The sequence below is a fragment of the Xyrauchen texanus genome, chromosome 15, assembly GCF_025860055.1.
Source record: "Xyrauchen texanus isolate HMW12.3.18 chromosome 15, RBS_HiC_50CHRs, whole genome shotgun sequence".
NCBI classification, from domain to species: Eukaryota; Metazoa; Chordata; class Actinopteri; order Cypriniformes; family Catostomidae; genus Xyrauchen; species Xyrauchen texanus.
In genome coordinates, this window is record NC_068290.1 from 34,957,852 (window position 1) to 34,980,216 (window position 22,365).

General features: G+C 36.6%; 1 protein-coding gene across 1 annotated transcript in view; it reads left to right on the forward strand.

Annotated features, from left to right (window-relative positions):
• Positions 1-22,365, forward strand: part of LOC127655601 (threonylcarbamoyladenosine tRNA methylthiotransferase-like) — a 483,546-nt gene that overhangs the window by 182,659 nt on the left and 278,522 nt on the right. Inside the window, exons 6-7 of the mRNA XM_052143491.1 lie at positions 5,695-5,743; positions 16,429-16,549. Of these exons, the coding sequence (XP_051999451.1) occupies positions 5,695-5,743; positions 16,429-16,549 (170 nt within the window). The remainder of the gene's footprint in view (positions 1-5,694; positions 5,744-16,428; positions 16,550-22,365) is intronic.

A 22,365-nucleotide genomic window follows, 5' to 3' on the forward strand; every position in this document is an offset into this window, starting at 1 on the left:
GGCTGTATCTATAATGTGTTAGCATGTATTAAGTGTTTTTTTTTTTTTTTTAGAATATAAAGCAACTTGGGACATATTAAAGACTGGGGCTAGTTGCCACACTTTTTACTCCAGTTAATACTTCTCAGTGTAGGTTTATTTTTAAAGTCAATTTCTGAAAAGAAACACACCATGAAGTATTCGCTACAAAAAAATCTATTTAACATTTTCACTGATATTGTTTAGAAAAAAAATATACAGTTCACTGAACGAATGTTTATCAGCAGGGCATTTGCATGGCAAATTTTTGCATTTGCATGTCACAATGAATCTTTCAACTAAACCAATGGCGTAAGTGTTAGACACATCTCTTTAAATCTGCAACTTAAACAGTCTAATGTAGGATTTGAAGGAAGATATAAAAAGTAAAACAGTTATGGATCACAAACCGATTCATTAAATGGCAAACATGGAAAACATATTATTTAAAACATTGTATTGGCCAACAAGTATTATGCAGTTTAATTTTAATTTTAGGACATTTACAACACATGTGACAACCTAACACAATAAAAATGTGACGACATGCCCCAACCTGATTTTCATGGAAAATACATTTGTCATAAGAACTAATTGAAACTAGGTGTTTGAATCAACATACAAAATCTCTGCTAGAGGACACACATCTTTGTGTAATATGATGTATATCTCAAAACCTTATAGTTACTGAGATATAGCCCTTGAGACAATGTCCATGTGTGACTAGCCCCAATCTCCCCAATACTGTTACTGTGACAAAGTTACTCAAAATAATTTATCTTAAATTACTCATTACTCATTAGATTTTGGTAATCCCGCCACCCCTAATGCCAAGGATAGTATCTCTGTACTCCAAAGTCACAATAGCCACAATCTTGCTTTATAATGCACTTGGACCACGTCTACAATCCATAACTCCCCAGCGACAAAAGAAAGAACAGTGTATTTCTTTGTATATACAGATCGAAGAATCAGCCCATATTTGTCTAGAGGTTTTCAAGCGTTTGATAAAGTTGCCTTAGCACATCTTTGTTTCGTCTAGACAACAGACTTTCACGTTGAAAGCAATTCGTCCCTTGTTGCTTTTAAGTAGTTTGCTTTAGGAAAAAAAAAAAAAAAAACTAGCTGTGGGGAAACACAAATATCATTTTGAAGTACTCCTGACTGGGGCTGGATTTAAAGCTAGAGACTGCAGCCGAGGGAGTCGTCGGCCTAGGAACATTTCAGTAATGCTAAACAGCCCGACCTCCTGCCGTTTTCCAAACATCTCTCCCAGCACATGAAAGAATCCACTCAATAAAATTACCTTTCTTCTCTCGCTTTGACGTGGCCCTTGATACCTGCTCCATTCAGAGCGAGCCAGGCTCGTTTTTTCTTGCAGTTTGCACAGCAGTGCTCAGGGCCTAAAGTGCGCTCACCCAGCAGAACTCGAACAGAGCGGCCAAGCAGCTGTGATTGTGCTCCCATTAGGGCAAAATTGATCTCTGTTTCAATGTTTTTCATGTATGTAACTGCGGCCAGCTCTACGGCCCATCTCTTGGCCTGCTGTACAGTTGAATTAATGGCCCCAACGGCTAGAGAAATACACAGAGCAGGCCTTTGGCCAGCCATTTAACCGTAGGGTGCAGTGCACAATGGATACAAATTCCCTATAATAGATCAGCTTCTACAATCTTTTGGTCTCCATGCAGAAATGACCTCAGCTGAGAGAGGGTAGAGTCGATTAGCTGTGAAAAATTACCAACCCTCAGCACTTTCTCACACTTATTTCCGCCCTTGAGTTTTCTTTTTCTTTGTTCCATTTGGCATTATTTTTCTTTCATTCTTCTGGCATTCCCTGTTCCATCTCTCTGATGGATTAGAATGGAGTGAAATAAACTTATGTTAGGTGTGTTCTTTAGGATTTTAAATGTACTTCATGGCTTTGCCTAAGAGCATCACTTAGATAAGACTTGGTTTTGTCATTCTATCTTTCATTAGACTTTAGTATGATGGTTTCCACATATTTATTTTTTATCTAGGAGAAACGAATTGTCTATTTTCCAAGACATTTCACATTTCTAAGATACTTAACATGATTAGAATAATCAGCAGCTGAAGAACAACCTGCACACCAGTGATAAACTATTTGATCGGTAGGCCCAGGTAGAAACGACTTGAATATTTTCACATATACGCCAATGATTGTGGGGAATGATATGCAATTTTCTTTGGAATGGATTTAGATATGGTAACATTTATTAAACTGAGATGAGAGAACTACACTCTTATTGGTAGCTGAAAGCACATTAGAAATGCAATGAATTAAATCCAGTTATACTAACCTAAAATTAAACAGGTGAGGTATTTGTGGTATATATATATATATATATATATATATATATATATATATATATATATATATATATATATATATATATTTCATGTAACTCTACAGATAAAATAGCTTGTTCTGGGGACTTGATTCTGACTGGTCAGTCACGGTATTCTGTGGTCAGATATTTTTTGTATTATGTATAATAATTTGTTTAAATTTGTATTATTAGCTTGTACTATTGCCTATTATTGGTCCTACAGTCCAACGCAATCTTTTACGTTTAACTGTCCGAAGTAGACAGGACTGTTCTCACAGGCGTGTTCTTGTGTTCCATTTACTCTACGCTATTTTAGTTGGCTATATGCACATGCATCAGATGCATGCTTTTGGAGCATCTCACTATAGTTGTCACATTTCTTGCATAAACACTGCATTTTTAGGACTCCATGTCAAGTTAAATGCGATTTGAAACTTGCGATATGTGTTTCAAGACTAATGCATTCAGTTGTGTTTTGTCCAGCTATCGTTTGAATCCAAAAACATGTTTTGCTGTGTGAGGATCCTTTACTCATTTTGTGCAGATGTGTCCTTGGTAAAGCCCCGTGCAACATAGCAAAATTATCCCATTCATTTTCAATGAGAGCACAGCAACTTCAAGCGACACAAGCTGCCACGGCCGTTGGTGACAGAGGTCACGTGGTGAGCAATAAGTTGAGAAAATGTAAACTATGCAAATGACAAGCAATCAAGAGCGACTACCAATGAGCGTGAAAACAGTGAAGCTCACGTCACCCGTCTGCTGTGAGTGAAGATACTGGAGACCGGAGACGATGCCGCTGGCGGTGAGAATGACGCTTGAGTGTGGTTTGTTCTCTGCACAGAGCAGCACTGACTATGCAGATAAATTGCTTTAATTAAAACATTTTTTTAAAATTAAATAAATATATATAATTAATCACACTGAATTAACATGCTAAATCAACTGCCATTTTTTTATTTACTTTAAGAAGCAGTGGGATACAGTGTTTATATGCACCTGTCAAAAGCTGTTCTAGGTTTATCAGTCTAGTGTAGAATATGACAGTCATTCTAGTGACAATTGTGTCTAATCAGTTGTGTCAAACATTTGTCCCATTTTCCCACTTCTTTCCTGGAAAGAGCCAATTACTTGTCTAATGACTTTTGCCTTTGTCAGAGAGCTTCTTAATTACCTCATAATCCTTATAAGGAGAATAGTGAATGTGATGGAATGCAGTGACTAATCTCCCGCTGTTTATGATTATGAGGCGCTCTGATATTAGTGGTTCATCATGCTGATAAACTTGATTTAGATTAGCTGTCAGTCTGAGTTGACATGTGGATTGAACCCTGACAGGCTTCTGGCAGCACCGACAGCTGACAGCTCTGGTACAAATGTGTTTAGATCAACATACTCAGCCAGAGACAGCAGACAAATAGCCTTTATTTTTATGGGGGTTAAGAAGCAATTGATGACAAAGATGGTTTGAGAGGGTGTGCATGACTACAGTAAAGCAGAAATAATATTGTATGCATTATATTTTACTGTATTATAATAATAGATTATATTTCCATACCATTTTTGGTGCATTTTCAACTCCTCCCTACAATGTGTGGCAATTAGTAAGTGAAGGTTCTCATTTGTTGATGTCATCGCAGAAAGTCATGTTGTATTTTCTACAACCCTTACTGGAGGTTCCCATGGTCAGAAAACATGCAAACATCTTGGAGTTTTAAAATTGTGATTTCCAAGGCCTGGTAAATTCATGGACAAGTGATGGACATTTCTGTAATATAAATTTTTCTAGTTATGTACAGCTCTAAAATATTTAATCAGTCTTCATTAGTCTTTGTGAATGCAATCTCTGTAAAGGGAATTTAAAAAAATTCTTCTCAATTAATCATAAACGACTGAAAATGTAATGGAAATTCATTGCTCAAAAATACCGTGACAATGGCATTTTAATGCATACCACATTACTGAATGATTAAGTACCATATTCATGTAACCATGGCAAAAAAAATACATTAAAAAAATAAATACAAATAAAAAAAAAAAACATGCCATTGCTGCATAAAAGTGATAAAGAAAATACAAGATAAAATACAAATTTAAACCAATTATGAACCAGAAATAAGAATAAAAATGTTATTAAATAAAAAAAAAAATTAACAATTATTTAAATGGATAAAAAAAAGAATAGAGAAATAAAATGATGCCGTACAATCAGTAAATGCTGCACAGTGCTCAGTGAATAAATGCACAGCTAAACAGATGTGTTTTCAGTCTAGATTTGAATGTGGCCACTGTTGGGGCACACCTGACTTCTGGAAGCTGGTTCATGCAGTGGGTGGCATAATAGCTAAATGCAGTCTCACCTTGTTTTGAGTGAACCCTTGGTATTTTTATCTGACTTGATCCTAATGATCTGAGAGGTCTGTTAGGTTTATATTCAACAAGCATATCTGCAATGTATTTCGGTCCTAGTCCATTGAGTGTTTTATATACCAGTAATAATACTTTAAAATCAGTTCTAATTCTAACTGGAAGCCAGTGTAAAGACCTGAGGACTGGAGTAATATGCTCAGCAGCAGCATTGTCATTGTTTAACTGAAAGAAGTTTCGGCACATCCAACTGTTAATTTCATCAATGCACAGCCACAGGGAGTCTACACTAGATGAGCATGTTGATGAAAAGTGTCTGACTACAGAAAACTGCTAGCATGCTAATTGCTTCTGTTGGCGAATGCATCCTGGGAAAAAACAACTATCTAAGCACAGTTGACCTGTCCATTATTTTCAGTCTGTAGAGTCTGTCAGGACGACATTTCTTTTTGTGGAAGATTTGAGAATGGCCATTCACCCTTCTGTTCACACAAACCCGGTGTCATGAGGTTACTTTAGATTTGGACAGTAACTTTTTTATATTTTGAATATATATTTTGCAATTAGTGTCTCGAGCGCTGTAAATTTAATGCGCTCACTTATTAGCCTCACGTGTGCTTCAAATGTGTTTTAATGCACTACAGAGAACAGGGCTGCGCACACAAAGTTAACACTGCAAACAGAACATACAGACTATTTAATTAGATCACAGCCATTGTAGTTTGATCATTGCACTACATCATATCGGGATTTATAATTGATTTCGATTAATCTCTTTAGGCCTTGGTGGAATTGCCTTTCATTAAATTGGCCATTGGAAATCCCTGAAGGGTTAATATGTGCAGATCACATTAAAACAATTAATATGACCTAACTTATAAAGGGGCAAACTGATGTCCTCAGCTTCCATGATTGTGGTTCTTAATTATCTCACTTTCTGTCTTTGTACCTGTAGGTCCAGCAGATTGACAGAGTGGTGGAGGTTGTGGATGAGGCTGTCAAAGGTGAGCGAGACACTTTTTTTTTTCTGTCTTCCTCATTTTATACATCATCTATCTCTCTCTGGCACAGCTTGTGTAACAGTTTGAGCCAGGCATCACCTTTCACCAGACACATGTTCACCTTTCATTTTGGCTGAGATAGAAAGCCATTCTGATGAACCCTGAAATATAGTCTTGATTTCCCATGAAGAACTTCCAGTATGTCTTGTTTTGAAACTTTGGTGTTGAGTTTTTATAGAATGGATAGTTCTGACTTTAAAATCTGATTGGATAAGCCATGTTTGACTTTCTCTGTAAAATGGCTCATTTACTTACATTAGTGAGTGACTAATTTTGAGCACTTTTTATTATAATACACCACAACACTTAAGCATTATATATGTGGTACTTTAGCACAATATGCTCAAGGATACCAGAAAGGGACTGTTTACATTATGAAAAATCCACCCACCGGAATTACGTCGGTAACGCATAACTGGAAGTTCATCTGTCTGGAGTGACATTTGCAATATTACATAATGGTGGATAACATGGATCATCGAGGGCATGTTGTCAAAGTACTGGCAAACTGTACTACTAAACAATTCGTAATGAAACTTGTCACTCAATTTGTTATGCTGATAATATACTTTGTGATGAATCAAACTGAATAAAAATAAAATGATTGAATTTTCACTTTTGGACCCCCTTCATTTGGAGATGCATCCAAGTACTCACTTTTTGAATTTAAATAAAATATTCACACTTATCGGTTGCATTCGTGGCCCACAGTAACCTGTCGACAGTCATGGAGTTCAAACTGAAAGGCAGGTGCAGCCTTGGGAGATAAGACGATCCTACAACTCTGATAATTGTTTGTTTGAAAATCTCTGGCTGCCTGGCAGACATTCATCACCGCTCGATGCATCTCATTCTTTTGTCATCCCTCTAGTGGTTTGTGGCTTACTGGTCCAAAAAATAAAAAAATAGCCGAAATCATAATTGCTGTGCTTTGCTGTCTGACTACAGCTCTTATCCTTCTACTGCCTTCAGGCGGTCTGTCTCAGAAGATTTTTTTCATTTCTCTTTCTCCTTTTTTCTCTTTCATTACTTTCTACACTGAGCAGGTACAAAGCCTAGTATTACTCTGATAGTTTGAACCTGCACTAGACATGAAAGTATGAGAGACTCGTGTACTTCCACTTATAAAATGGATAGTTATGGCTGGGAATGCACCGATCGATCAATTGCACCTAGGTCAGAGGACATCTTTGTTGTCAAATGATGTACCGTAATTTCCGGACTATTGAGCGCACCTGAACATAAGCCGCACCCACTGAATTAAAAAAATAAATATATATTTTGAACATAAATAAGCCGCACCTGTATATAAGCTGCAGGTGCCTACCGGTACATTGAAACAAATGAACTTGACACAGGCTTTAACGAAACACGGCTTGTAACAAAAATAAATAAAACACGGTGTGGCAGCGGGGGCGTGGTCAAGCGCCCGTCCGGGAGAGAAAAGCGGTAAGGGTGCCTACACCAAGTGCTGAAAACTGTCACACTGGTGCCAGTGTGACAGTTTTCCCAAGAAGGACACGTGAAGCAGGGCACTTGAAGTTCCAGCTGAAGTCATCTCCTTCAGTGTCGGAGTTGAATAGCCTCTGCTTTAGTTGTCTTTTTGCACTGAGTCAATTCCTCACGCTGCTGTTTCCAACGTCTCCCGTGCAGCAGCTCTATTTCCTTCTCCAACAGCCAGATCAATCGCCTTCAACTTGAAAGCTGCATCATATGCATTTCTCCGTGTCTTGAGGGTGACAAAATGACTACCGTAATCAGAATGATGGGAAGTTTGAGCACGCTCGATTTAATCTAAACAGTAAACAAAAAAGTTGTTTGACCTTAACCCGTTCGGCAATTTCATTGGTCTAATGAAAGCTTCACGCCGCAAAAAAACTGAGCACGTCACGGAATGTTTTTTTTTAAAATTTTTTGAATAAAATTTGAAAGCGGGAAAAATCCATATATTAGCCACGTCGTTGTTTAAGCCGCGAGGTTCAAAGCGTGGGAAAAAAGTTGTGGCTTATAGTCCGGAAATTACGGTACAGACACATGGAGAAAAAGTTTGATTCTACACATGCAAGAATGGAATTGTGTATGGCATAAGTCTATGTGTGTGTATGTAAATATTATACAAGCTGCTGCTATAGATGTTTAAGAGGTCACTCATTGCTCCAGCACACGGGCCGACACAATAGCCTGTAGCCATAGATCTGTGGAACGTGTATCCAGATGATACCAGAGCCACCGGCACAGGAGCTTAGGGTTAAAAGACAAAATCTGCCAGGCCCATCATTGCAGCACAGACCTGGAGCACCAGCGAGAGACAAAGAATAAGTTATATGAGCCCCATGTGTTTGTGTACCAGTGCTGACCTTGAACATTCACTCTTAAGATGGCTTTAGACAAAAGGGGACCGCACGTCAGGAGCTGTTCTCTCCACCTTTAATATTGTTATAACACAAATTTTCAGCGTTATTACAGAGGTAGGTTTGATTTGTGTGTGTTAGACCTGCAGCAGAATAAAGCTGGTCAGGATTTATTGTGTAGGCTCTTTTGTTTGTTCCTTCGTTATTTCATTAATTCTTTCTTTAGCAATTTATTTTGTGCTTCTGTTCTTTTTCATAGTTTCATTCTTTCTTTTGTAGCTTATACTTTCATACAATTGTACTTTCTATCATTCCTTTTTATTTTGTACCTTCATATTTTCATACTTTTTTGTACGTTCTATTGCTCTTTTTCTTCTTTTGTACTTTCATCCTTTATTTCATAATTTTTTCTTGTTCTTTCCCTTTGAACTTTTATACTTTTTCTTCCATACTTTTATTCTTTAGTTCTTTTTTTATATGTTTTGTACTTTTTATCTTTCATACTTTTTGTTGTTTTTCAATGTTTCATTTTTTGCACTTTTTCACACTTTTCTGCCATACGTTATTTTTAAAACTTTCATAATTTATTAGTTAATCTTTCCATTTTTCAATGAGATGATCTTCTCATACCAGAAGGTAATTTATAAGTTCAGTAGAATATCAGACTCAGAGAAGGGGTGGACATTTTTTGTGTAAAACAAAAATTTGAGTATTAGTGCAAGAAACCTTGACTAAGTTTCTATGTATGGTTCAGGAAAAAAAAAAAACTTTGACTAATTACAGCAAACAACTACACAATGCCCTCAGCACCGAAGGTTAGTCAAATTGTGTCTAGAAATGTGAAATTTCTCTCTTGTTCTGGGTCTCTCTTTATCTAATAAGAGCTGTGAAGGTGAAACCCTCCTCCACCTCCCGCTGTGTGCATTAGGATGAAAGGCAGATTGAAAGAACTGCTCTCCTGGCCAGAGGCTGACCAGAACCTCTGCCCGTTCACTTGATCAAACTACAGCACCATAAAAGAGATGAAAACATGTCTCACCCCCCACAGTGCAAGACTGTAGCCGTTGGAGAGGGACATATAGAGAGCATGCTTAAAAATGAGGAAAAATCTTTTAAAGGAAGAACAGATTCACATCAGTGGTCAAATTAGCTGCTGAGAGAAGCCTTTTGTTGTTTTGGCCTTGGAACATTATCCGCACGTCTGCTTTCGAAGGTGTACTGCTTGAACACTTGTCAAAGGGAGTAGCATTTGTAATGTTAGGCTACTTTTAATGTACTTTTTGAATGTAGCTGGTTACACACTTAGGACTTTTTGCAAAACTTAGTGAGCTGCATTTCCAGACATTTTTAGGCACACTCAGGACAAAATGGCTGTTTTAAAAAAATCACACCTTCAATTGTTATTGCCCTCATGTCATCAGCTAATACAATGTAAAAAAGTTTTCACTTTTAGCTGCTTTCATGTAACTATGTGGTACACTGTAAAAAAAAAGTAATCGTAATTTAAAGAAAAAAAATGTTATTTTGTAAACGTGGTTACCTTAAAATGTACGGTAACATTTTAAAATATATTTAAAAAGACATTACATGTATTTTTATGGTAACATTTTGTAAAAATATATATATTTTTAATGTAAAGTATGAATTTCTGTATAATTAACAGAAAACATTTATATTATGTTTAACTAGAGAGTACATGCACTTTTTACGGTAAATTATTGTTAAAATTATGGTAAAAAACAATAATCTGGCGTTCCCAGAATTCCCAGCATGACCCATTCCATTTCATTATTTTTTATTGGAATAGTTATGTTTCTTAAAGCCTGAAATGTGGTTACCGTATTTTTTAAGGTGAATTTCTGGCAACCACAGATGCCAGTTTTTTTAATCGTAAATTTATCAGGAATTTTTTTTTTTTTTACAGCATAGGTGTGGGCAATTTGCTAGACATTTTCTAAAAAGTGCTTTTTGAATACAAAAACCAATGCTATTGAGGTGTCTGACAAATATTTATGTTCTTTAATTACTGAGAAACGTGTTCGGTTTGTCATAACAGCAAGGCTCTTTCGGTGCCTCAAGCACACTTTGACTTACATTTATATCAACACAAGTGGAATTGCTTCTCTTTTGATTCCGGCGCGAAAAGCTGAAGTAACTGTGAAGACTGATGCTCTGCATCAGAAGAGACTGACAGGGGGCTGATATCAGTTCAAGAGAATGGATGTTTTTAGGGTAGACGGGATATAAATTACTCGCTCAGACACCATCAGTGGCTGCTCATTCAAAATCATTCTGACTGACAGCTGCTCAGAAACACTAATGGATCAGAGATTGAGTAGTCTGCATTACAAGATTTTAAAGGAGCTAAATAAAATAATCGTTCCAGATACATTTGCTGAGATCTTTTTCCCCAGAGAAACAAATGTACATTTGTGTTTGTGAATTATAATATTCATAATATATCACAGACAGTAACTGTTTGAAAACGTAATTATTGAACTGCACGATGAAACGCACACATCTGTCAGTTAGTAAAGGTATTTCACTATGTTTAGATAAGATTAAATGTAAGTATAAATAAGAGAAATTGTGCACCAGTTTATAGTGAGTTGTTAAGTGTGCACAGGACACTGATTGCAAGTCATGTAGTGTGCGCTTGGCTTTAGATTATTCTCTTTTCCCAGAACTAAGTGGGAAATTATTGTGAAAAATGTAGGGAAAACTAAAATGGACTTACGGATATCTTGTTTCAGTCCCTTTTTTTCTTTTAAAAAACAAAAACAAATAATTTAACATTCTTTTTGGCTCCTTTGTGAGGATGCACCTTTCTCTTTATGACATCATTGTCCTCCTGTTCTGTTTCCCAGAGGACCGAGCCAAACATGAGAACAAATCCTTTAGATCTATGACTCCACAGAGCCAGTGAGTCAGAAAATTACATGTTATACGTCTGCCTTGGATCTTTTCTCTTTTTTACAAGCAGTTATTTGCATATAGACGGTTGTATGAATAATTTAGCAGATTTGATTACACGTGTGTCTGGATGCAGAAATCAAGTGATGTAATTAAATCTCACCCATGATGTGTGCAGGCGAATAGGATAGCCGCGTGAACCTTTAACACGATGAGATGCATTAGCTGACTTGTTATCAGATTTGTCTCCACGGCTTCTTTATATAAAAGGCACAGTGCAAAAGTCAATTTATTAGAGTTCGTTGTCATCAGTTTTCTCTCTATGGCCGTTCTTTCTCGAACCTGATTCATCCAGACAGGGCAGGGTCTAATGTTTTGTAGATCTTATAGGGTTTTATGGATTAAATTGGTTTATGTCTTGTTCAATTTATAAAGCAAAAGGAGGTCAGGCACTGCAGTGTTATCAGTCTCTGTCTCAAAATGATTAAAAATAAATAAATAAAATATTACCACCTCAGGTCAGCTTCAGTAAACATGCTTATGAATATTGTCCAACAATGGCACACTCATTCTTAGAAGTCACTATAGATTGCTACTCAACACTTTATTTGAAGAGACCCAAAATGGATTTGGTGCATATTTTTTCTTGATTGAGCAGATATTCTGCAAAACAAATAAAAGTGGTGGCACTGTTTGAGGTAGGCCTCAAAAATAGAGTTCAACTTCACCCGCCAAAAAACTAAGATTGTCATAATTTACTTATCCTGATTTCGATTCAAACCTCATAACTTTTTCCTTAGTTGAGACACAAATGAGGTTTAGCAAAATGTCCAGATCACTATTTTTAAAGTGATTGAGGGGTTGTCATGCATATATAAGCACTATAGAAATAGTCAATATGAGTTGTCATATGATACCCTAAATTCCAAATGATAGCTTTGTATGAGGAGGGTGAACAGCTTTGACGAGGACAGTTTTCTTTGGTGTGTTTACCCATTTCTTACTGAAATGGGTAGTTTTGGCCTGACTTGTCAAACAGCTCTTCCTTTTTATATAATGGCAAATAAAGTTTAGTTGACATCACAGCCCGGCAAACAGCACACTTACCCCTTTTCCACCTTGCTTCTTCTCATGGCAGACACAAAGTTCAGCTGGGGAAACAGGGAACCAATCTCCGTACCGAGTCTGGCCTCTTTTCCAATGACTTGAAATCAAAATAATGATCTAACTGGCCACATTACTACTTAACCATCCCACAGACTAAAACATTACATGGCAGTCTTTTTTCACTAGTCTTACTACCTGCTTTGATGCAACCGCCCAACTTTATCGCAAATGCTATTCATATAAATCATTTCATTTGTGGTATTTGTGAACAATATTTTATTTAAAACTGATGGAGAACATAAAGAAGCAGAATCACAATTTTTTTAAGTTCAGTGCAGATGAAGTAGAAACAAGCGAATAAAATATATCAATGTTTAAATCACAGTACACTAAAAACACTTGTAATGATCGGCCTCTTGACCGGGTTACATAGTTCAATCAGGATACTGATATAGTTTGAGTAAGTGTGCTTATGTGAAAATAAAAGAGAGACAAATGAGAAATACCAGTTGAAGGTATATGTACAAAAGTATAACAGCAGAAAACAAGGGGAGTCACATGATGCCATGTTAGGATCGGACGTGTGAACAACACACATTGTTTCAAAGCAGCTTTACAGAAAATTTTGCAAATCTCTATAATGTTTAGTCATCATTGTGTAGTTTGATAATATCCGACTTTGAATTGTGTTTAAAAATAAGTAATTAAATAATAATTGTATTTATAACCCCAGTGAACAAGCCGTAGGAGACTGTGGCAAGGAACACAAAACTCCATAAAATGTTGATTAATGGAGAAAAATAACCTTGGGAAAAAGCCAGTTCCCCTCTGGCTAACATCATGAATATAATGCCAATATTACTTATGTATAGTGCAAGTCATGGTTTAAAATGATTAAACTAAGTAAGGGTTAAAGGTCAGTGTTTAAACAAAGATTTTATATGAACTGTAAGATTAATCACCAATGTCTTTGAAGTCCATCCTGGATTAACTGCAGAAGTTCACATAGATGCAATTGTCCTTGTTAGTTGGCTGATGAAGGGTTTTGTTGGCAATTAATTGATAGTCTATGTATTCCATTTCAAGAGTGCAGTCCATCATTAGACCGAGGTGATGCAGGCAGAGGTCAGTGAGGTGCATCACAGTCCAAATGTCTGGTAATTTCGGTGAGGTCTATCCTAAATCCAAGTTTCAGTCAATGGCATATGAAGAATCCCATGTCTTATGGTTGAAGTTGCATCAGTTCATCCTCTAAAGTGATGTTTGTGTGTCTGTATCTCGAACCGTGTATATTTTTTTTCTTTGTTTACTGTATGAATCAATCAAAACAGCAGACAACAAACACTTCACAGTTTTAAAACGTATCCACAGACTGTTATAATGAACACAGAGTATATACAGATTTTACATTTGTGAAGGAGGTGACTATAATCTACAGTGCAAATTGTCCTGGCAAAGGCAAGTATATCCACATGGTATAATCCACAGAAGTACTCTAGATTCAAAGCATAACCCAGGGATAGGTGATACCACTTAGCCTTCCATAACATGCCATCTTGGCTCCTTTTTATCCATTACTACTCACTTCCTTCCTGTCATGTGACCTCTCACGTGACAGGTGGTTGCACAGTTCTTAATCATGCAGTTTTAAAATACTTATGAGAACATGTTAAACATACTATTAAAACACTATGACAAATAAACAATAAAACATTCTTTTGTACATGGGGACATGTTTTAACATTTTGTACTATGTGGCTATGTTACATGCTTATGCTGTAAATCCCAAGAAACCTCTGAAAATACACCTGCATGAAATAGATGTATATTAAATCTTTATAACCTTTTACTTAGTATGGCCTGTTTGTTCATAGGGAATCACGGTGTGCGAAAGGGCGTTGTGACTAAGGGCTATCATAAAAGTTTGTTTGAAAACACACTTTATTTTTGTAATTCCCTTTGGTGACACTAGTAGTGCAGCAATTACATACTTCACCTGTAAATCTGACATGGGCTAAAAAAACTCATTTTCATGTAACAACTTAACATATAAAGAAGGTTCATTGTGACTACGTCCATAAAATAACATAACAGTGGCGCCTTTTTTAGCCAGCTTTATGTGAAATTGAGAGATTTAAATAAGTTGTAAACTGCTTACATGAGTTGAACTCAGGAACTGGATTATTTTGATTTGTAAGATTAATCACAAATTGTTCAGCTCACAGGTTTGTAATGAAATTAAAGTGAGTTAATTAAGACAGCATTGTAGTTTTTGGGTGTGCAATACGTGAGTGCACTGCACCCAAAGTATTGAATATTAGGAGGTGCTAAGAAGCTAATGCTTGCCCTTAAAATTATGTTGTATGCTATTCCATAATAATAAACAACTGGTCCCCTCAGTCTGTTTATTTAATTATTACATATTCAATGTGCGTAAAATAAAAAGTGTGTGTGTGTGTATGTATATATATATATATATATATATATATATATATATATATATCTATATATATATACATATATATACAATATATCCATAGTTTTTTGCTTTTATTAAACATATTTCTGAATAAACTATGCATTAAGAGGCCAATTTTATGCTCTTAATATGCAAAGAAAATATTATAGACCATCTCATAAAGCAATGACTTTGAAACCCAGAAGAAGCCTCTGCCAACCAATCACTTCTGCAGTGAACTGGGACTTTGAACAAACATGGCAAGTAATAATCTAGTATGGCTAGTGCCCACTTATCTGTCTTTCAGGCAAGGGCTAATGGCCAATGTTACATTATTTAATTAATATTCATGAGCCGAGCTCATGACAGTTACACAGCCTGGTCTCATAAAATTTCCGTAGCAATAACGACTTTTTTGCAAACCGAAATATCATGCTTCAATACACGTTTCCCAGTTAAATGGTCAGGAGAGCGCCAAAAGCGAGTGAAATTATGGTGTAATCAAATAATTATTTTAAGGTAATTGTCAGATGGATGTTTTAATGAGTAAAACATACCTCCCTAACCCACATCTTTAACCTAAACCAAACCAATAGTGTTAAAAAATATAAATGAGCTCTGAACAAAACAGGCATCCTGTACCTTTAACCAATGCCCAACCCTAACCAATAGTGTTTTAAATGCAAACTGACATGAAAAGCAAATTTACTGAAGCAACCCTGTCATTTTGTGTCACTTTTAAGACACTTTAGCTTCATTTTCATTTTGTTTTGAGCGTCTTTTGCCGAGCTCAGGGCTGGAGGCTTAGTTTCAAAGTCCAACACTATCAGCTACAGCGGAACTTGATCGCATTGATCAACTTGATCGTCTGTAATACTGTGTGATGGAGCTTTTAATGAGCTTACTACCTCCTTTCTCTGATTGTTCATGTTCGTTTTAGAATATCTGAGCAAAAACACAAGAAAATGGTCTGGCCCTCTCAAGGCCTTTCAGAATTGCTACTAGCAAACAATCAATATTTTCCCAAAATGCTTCTGTGCAAGCTTTTGTGCATTAATGCCATTCAGGCATAAGACTTCTGGCTTCTTGTCAAAGATCTTGTTGTTATTTTATTTTACATCTAATAATGAGCCGTCAGCTGCACAAAAGTGAATGCCTAAGCATTGTGGTGTGAATAATGGGTGTTGACTCTAAAATAATGCTGGAGTGTGTCCTGGTGGTTGTGTTTTGGATGCCATTTCTGTGAGAATGTGCAATCCTCAGAGTTCTCATTATCTTCTCTACTTTTTTCTCATTGTTGCTATTGCCACCTGAGGCATCTCTTGGAATCTCTTGGAGTTCATTTCAGCTGCATTGTGTTTTAAAATCAAGGTCTGTATGCAGTGGGAACATCTGAAGAGCTTCAGGATTTTTCATTGTTTCTCTCGTCTAAAATATGAATGAATCAGGATGCATTCACAGCCACCTCTCAATATCTGCCCCGTCCGTTCCTCCATATGTTCTGGGCTCAATCGGTATGCAGCAGACACCACACTTGCTCACAGCTGAATAGCGATGCTTGGCATACTGGGGAAATGACACCACATGGCAAATCTCTTGTGGCCTAAACCTTACGTGTAATTATATTGGAATGGAACAAAATTCTTTATTCTGTCTTCTATTTATCACCAATCTTTATTCATCCATTCTCCCATCCGTTTGAATTGCTTGTGGTGGTATAATTCTGTCCCATTTCTCTAGTTTCTGTTCCGCTCTTATTTGGCAGTGTAATGACAGGTTTGTTTGTGTTTGGTTTGAAGGTCACTCCGTGCGTCTGCTGGGTCAGAAGAAGGAGAAAGGCAAGCGTTTGGGAGGAGCACGCTTGGATTTGCCAAAGATTAGGAAGAACCCGCTGATTGAAATAATTTCCATCAATACTGGGTAAGCTGTTTGCAATACAAACACACTCATTAAATATTCATCACCGGAGTCACCAGAGAATTCAGTTCCTGACTAACCGCTCACATTGGTGTGGTGTGGCTGCCATCATGGTTTTTCCTAAATGATCCAAACCGTGATGAGATTCTGAATGTATATTTGATCAATTTTGTGTTGTAGATTTTATGTTGGACTGCTAAACTAAATTTTGCACAATGTTTTATTTCTCCTGAAAGTGACTTGAATTTTAATTGTTTGATTGCTAAATGTAGATTGCACTTTCATTTTACTTGAATTAAACAAGTTATTTGACTTTATTTTGGAGAGATTTTAAGTTTACGCCATTTTCTCACTCATACAGGACTGTTAAAGTAAACCGAAACCGAAAATGTAAAATGGACAAATAAGAAAATTAGATGACACCTGGTGTAAAGTTACGTTAGCATCGGTGCAGAAATTACTTTTAACATGTGGGCGATGAGGAAACATTTAGAAAATATATTTTAAATGACTGCTACTAACAGAAACACGTGTTGTAATACTAATATGTCATGTTTGGGTGGGTGGGGACAAAAAGTAAACAGGACTTACGGTGCTGCCGCCTTAACGAGCGCTCCGGGTTGCTTTCGCTTCAAATGTTCGTTCATGACGGTTTTACTACTGTGATAAGCCATTTCCAATTTATATATCTTACACAGCACCACATTGTTGGGTCTCTGGCTAAAATACTTCCACGCTTTAGATGACCGTGGCCGAGGTTGTTTTAGCTGCAGCTTGTTCATCTGGGGAATCCATGCTTAAACCGGATGCTGCCATTTTATTTACTCCATTGCGACGCACCGAAGCAGGTTATGCAAATCGACAAATTTCTGTAATCGATGACGTCGATTACGTCGATGAATCGTCCCAGCCCTAGTCTCTAGAGTGGCTAATTGGAAGAAACTGCTAAAAGGCACATCACATTTAATCAAATGCCATTAAGATGGCAATTAAAACATGATAAAAATACACTATGGTCTGATGAGGTGACGATTGAGCTTATGAACTTATGAAGTTCTCTGGTGCTTTCAGGACAATTTTTTAGTCATACAGTAGTTTTTTGTTTGAAACTGCCTGCAATGAAAGTTGTTATTTCCTCGAAATACTTTACAGCTGTGCGCACCTTTCACTTGCACTATATGGAAAAGAACAGCTTGATTCCTATGAACTTATTTCCCAGGAATAATTTCCTAACTTAATTTTCTTCCCCTGCATGTTTTGACATAGTTTCCATCAGAGGAAAACATTAAATTTAATTCATTGTATGCATAACTATTTCTCTGCCCTCAATCATACACGTTGATGAAGTCAACAACGATACATACATCAGAGAATATGCATTAATGGAATCTCAAATCTTAACAGTCCACATTATTTGCTCTTACAAGTATAAATACTGCATTCATCTGACACAAAGAAACCCTTTTACGCATACGTGGGTGCACAGATAAACACAAATCTGAAACATGAGAGCAGTATGATGTTAAGTGAGAACATTCTGTTCCTTCTGTTTCCTCTGCAAAACACTGACCTCTGAACTGGGAACAGAAGAGACCTTCAAATACAGATTTCCATTCCAAATTCATAGATTTTATGTGGGTTGCCTTTTGTAGAGATTATATTTTTGCATCCGTAAAACATGATACATTTAATTAATGGTGTTTAAGGCAAGCACCACTCTTACTATTGCTCATACTAAGTGAAGATTTTGATGTGAAGTAAAACGGCAGAAAAAAAAATCTCATATACTGTAATTACATTAAACTGGTTTACATGTAAAGACCAGAATATTGTATTTTAGGAGATTTGGGTGTTGGGACTTTGACTTGGGCAAGTAAGCAACTTTCTAGCATCTCCCTAGCAACCCCCTATCAACAGCATTGGAACGTTCTTAAAGTAGCACTTTCATAATCTCTAGAACACCCCTAACATTGTGACTAGGAGTTTTGCAAGGGCAAACACCACTCATATTTTCTTCAAGAAAAGATTTTATTTTATTTAAAAATGTTATGTTTTTATTTAATTATTTACTTATGTCTTGTTTTTTGTTTCTTTTCATTTTAAGTTTTTTTTTTATGTGTTTTTGTTGTATTTTTTTGTTTATTTTTTCTATTTTTCTTAGTGTTATGTTTTGATTATTGGTTTTGTTTTTATGTTTTGTTTGGTTTGTTATGGTTTGCTTTGTTTGGTTTGGTTTTTTGGTGTTGTTTGAAAAGGAAACAAGTACATGTTATATTTTGAATAATACAACACATTGTCTGACAATGGAAATGGTAATTTTTCTAAGATGCACTTAATGGCTTCACAGTGTTCCTTGCAGGGGGTCCATTATTTTTTAATATATATTAAGTGTATCTCTGTTTCTTTCTTTTTAGATCTCTCCCCATCCATGTTAGTATGCTTACCGTGACCGCCAGCATATTTCACCAGATATTTGCTTTTGTGGTATACCTGTTTGCAAAACAATTTCACTTCACCAGTCCAGATCAGAGTGTCATTTGTACTCTGTGTTTTTGATGAGAGTGTGTCTAGTGTTGTGCAGCGTGTGTGTTCTGCTTATATGCAGTAATGGCCCGTGATCGCAGCAGGCGGTGGTGCTGATGTGCTGCTGGAAGTATAAAGTGGTCAGTGAGCTATGGCACCCAATTTATCACTCTGCTGCTCAGAGATTGCGCTCTGATTTTGGTCCTGAGGCCGGCGGGTTGACATCTCTTGGGCTCACCCAGACCACACCTCCTATGCTCTCCCTTTGTGTCATATCCATTTTATATCAATATTTTGACTAAAAGGGGGGCTGGTAAATGAACTATATATCTATATCTGGAAGAAAAAAGAATATCAGTTTAACTGGGTTTACCATTTTGAGTAAAAACCATGTTTTTGAGTCAAATTAACGTTCTGACAACATTTCGCCCAAAATCTAAATAACAATATTGTCAATATTGATGCAGTGTTTTCAGACCTCAACTAATTCAAAAGAAAACAAGTTCATATTCATTTTTAAACAACACAATACTAATGTCTTGGCATGCTCTCTACCAGTCTTTCACATTGCTGTTGGGTGACTTTATGCCACTCCTGGGGCAAAAATTCAAGCAGCTTGGCTTTGTTTGATGGCTTGTGGCCATCCATCTTCCTCTTGATCACATTCCAGAGGTTTTCATTGGGGTTCAGGTCTGGAGATTGGGCTGGCCATGACAGGGTCTTGATCTATTGGTCCTCCATCCACACCTTGATTTACCTGTTGCTGTAGTCTGTTAGTCAGCTTTCTGAAGATAATATCATTTTACTGAAATTCAAATATTTTGTATACAATAAATGTAAAAGAAAATAAAAAGTTAAAAGTAACTTATTTTCCCTAGCAAGAATCAAATCATGAAAAAATAAATAAAAAATGGTGCTAGTGGATGTTGCAGCAGGTTGTTATATGGCAGAACAAATAACATTGAAATTAAATTGTGCAAGAGTGCAATTTGATTGGTTTAAGCCATCTTTTCACTGTTTCCGACACACTCGTATGACAATAATATTTCTCCCCTTGTTGTGACGAACTGTCAATTTGCTCACAATTACTTTTATTCGTAGCGTAGCAGAAGACGCTATCAAATTGCGATGTCAGGACCTCCTGTCCTATTTCGAAATTTGCAACTTTGTTTTCCGTCCATGTGATCATAAATAAAATTACTTGTCAAACATCAAGACCTCTTTATTTGTTTCTACACTAGGTAGAGAGTTTGCAAAGGTCCTTAAAGTGGTTGAGTTTAGCTTTTAGATATTTAAGTACTTGAATACCTGGAAAATTGCCTTGTTTTGCTGAAAAGTGCTTGCAATTTAAAAATATAATTTCTTCCGTGTAATGTGCGTATGACACAGTTGAGATCCACACACTCCACATTCATTAAATAATTTGACTTTTAATATCTTTTCTTTTTACAGTAAGATGTTGATCAAAAATTTAATGGACAGGAAAAACAAACACAACTCAAAATGCAAGCTTACTTATTAACTGACTTTTTGGCTCACTAGCCTTTGCTTGAAAAAGGTTGGTAAGCCAAAATCCTGGTTAATAAATAAGCTTGCATTCTGAGTTGTGCAGTTATATATTTTTTTTGTATATATTTTTATAACTTGCACCTCAAAATTAAATGTGTGCATTTACTTCAGTATCTTTTCAAAAAGTTAAATCAAACATTAATTTTAATCACACATAGCACGGATGCGGTAAAATAAGCCATACAACTTCTCATTAAAGTGTGCTGAACTGAAACATCGTTGTCATATCTGGAATATCAATATGTTTTGTTTAGGAAAAATACTAGTTTCTCACTGCTCCCTAAGTTTCGAATGAATACATGCCATCTGGTCGGGCAGTCACACTTGTTGTGCAATTTGAAATATTTCAATGCATCCCAAGCTTAAATTGTATAAAAAATTCAACATGTGCAGATGGTCTAAGCCCCATGCATTCCTCAATGACTCTCCATTAGAAATGACAGTTTTTCAGTCTATCATATTTAATTTCTTGAATGTGGTGAAAAGGTGGCTTCAGTCCAGTAAGATGAAAGAAAATGATCTGCAAAATTGTAATGAGTACTGAGCAGCAGAGTGATAAATTGGGTGCCATAGCTCACTGACCACTTTATACTATAAGTCGAAGTAAAATTTGAAGTAAAAAAAAATATACAAAAATAATAATATTTGAAAATGTAATTCAGTAAATGTACATGAAATCAGTTTAAATTGCACTTGAGTTAATTACAAATCCCCCAAAATAATTCCGAAATAATGAAGTATAATTACGAAGTACTTTACACCCTTATAAGTCTCCCACACCCATCTTGAGTGTTTGGTTGCGTTCTTGCAACCAAAGTTAAATTTACTCCCAATGCCGGAAGGAGTTACCTGGAGCGTGTTGACAGTCCCCCTCCTTTTCAGTGTTACACGGTTTGCATGGCTCCTGAGGGACTGAGACAGACCTGAGGCCTGCTCTCTCTCTCTCTCTCTCTCTCTCTCTCTCTCTCTCTCTCTCTCTCTCACACTCACACTCACACTCACTCTCGCTTGCTCGCTCACATCTGCCAACTCTAATCTGCCCGTTTGTTCGACAGTGCTCAACAAATTCCCCAGAATGCCGGGGCTTAATTAGAAACTTGTCTCTTAGCACCACTTAGAAATGAATGAGATGCAAATGAAAGCACCTTGAGACTCAGAGGAGCGCCTTCCTGGGAAGAGAACATGCTGTTTTGGGACTTTTGGGGAATTTTGTTTTGCTATTTTCCCAGCGCCCCTTCTTGCCCAGTAAAAGTTTGTGTATTAAATGGCTCTCCTGAGAAATTGCCAAGCAAATGGTTATTCGTGCAAGTGTAACTTGTAGTTGTGTGTGTTTGTGCTGTTGTTCATAGTTGGAAAGTAATTATCTGTGTGATAATGCTTGTCTGAAAGAGCTCTACAGGGTGTGTTGGATTAAGATCAAGTCTACAAACCTCCATTAGCCCGATAGTAATTCACGACCTGTCTTATGCAATGATCCTCTGCTCTTCCTAAATCATCTTTAAAAAGATACTTAAAGACCCTTAATGACCTTTCAGAGGGATGTAACCTGTGTGATATGCATAAAGATTTCACACTGCAGGCCAAGTATCTGAAGCCACCCTGATCTATGATGGTTAAACCCTAAAATAACGTTTACCCACTTCCTTATTTTGCCCTTTCTGGGAAATAGAAGTGCATTGAAAGGCCACAATTTGCCACATTGGTCCATACATCCCAATGTATCAGTA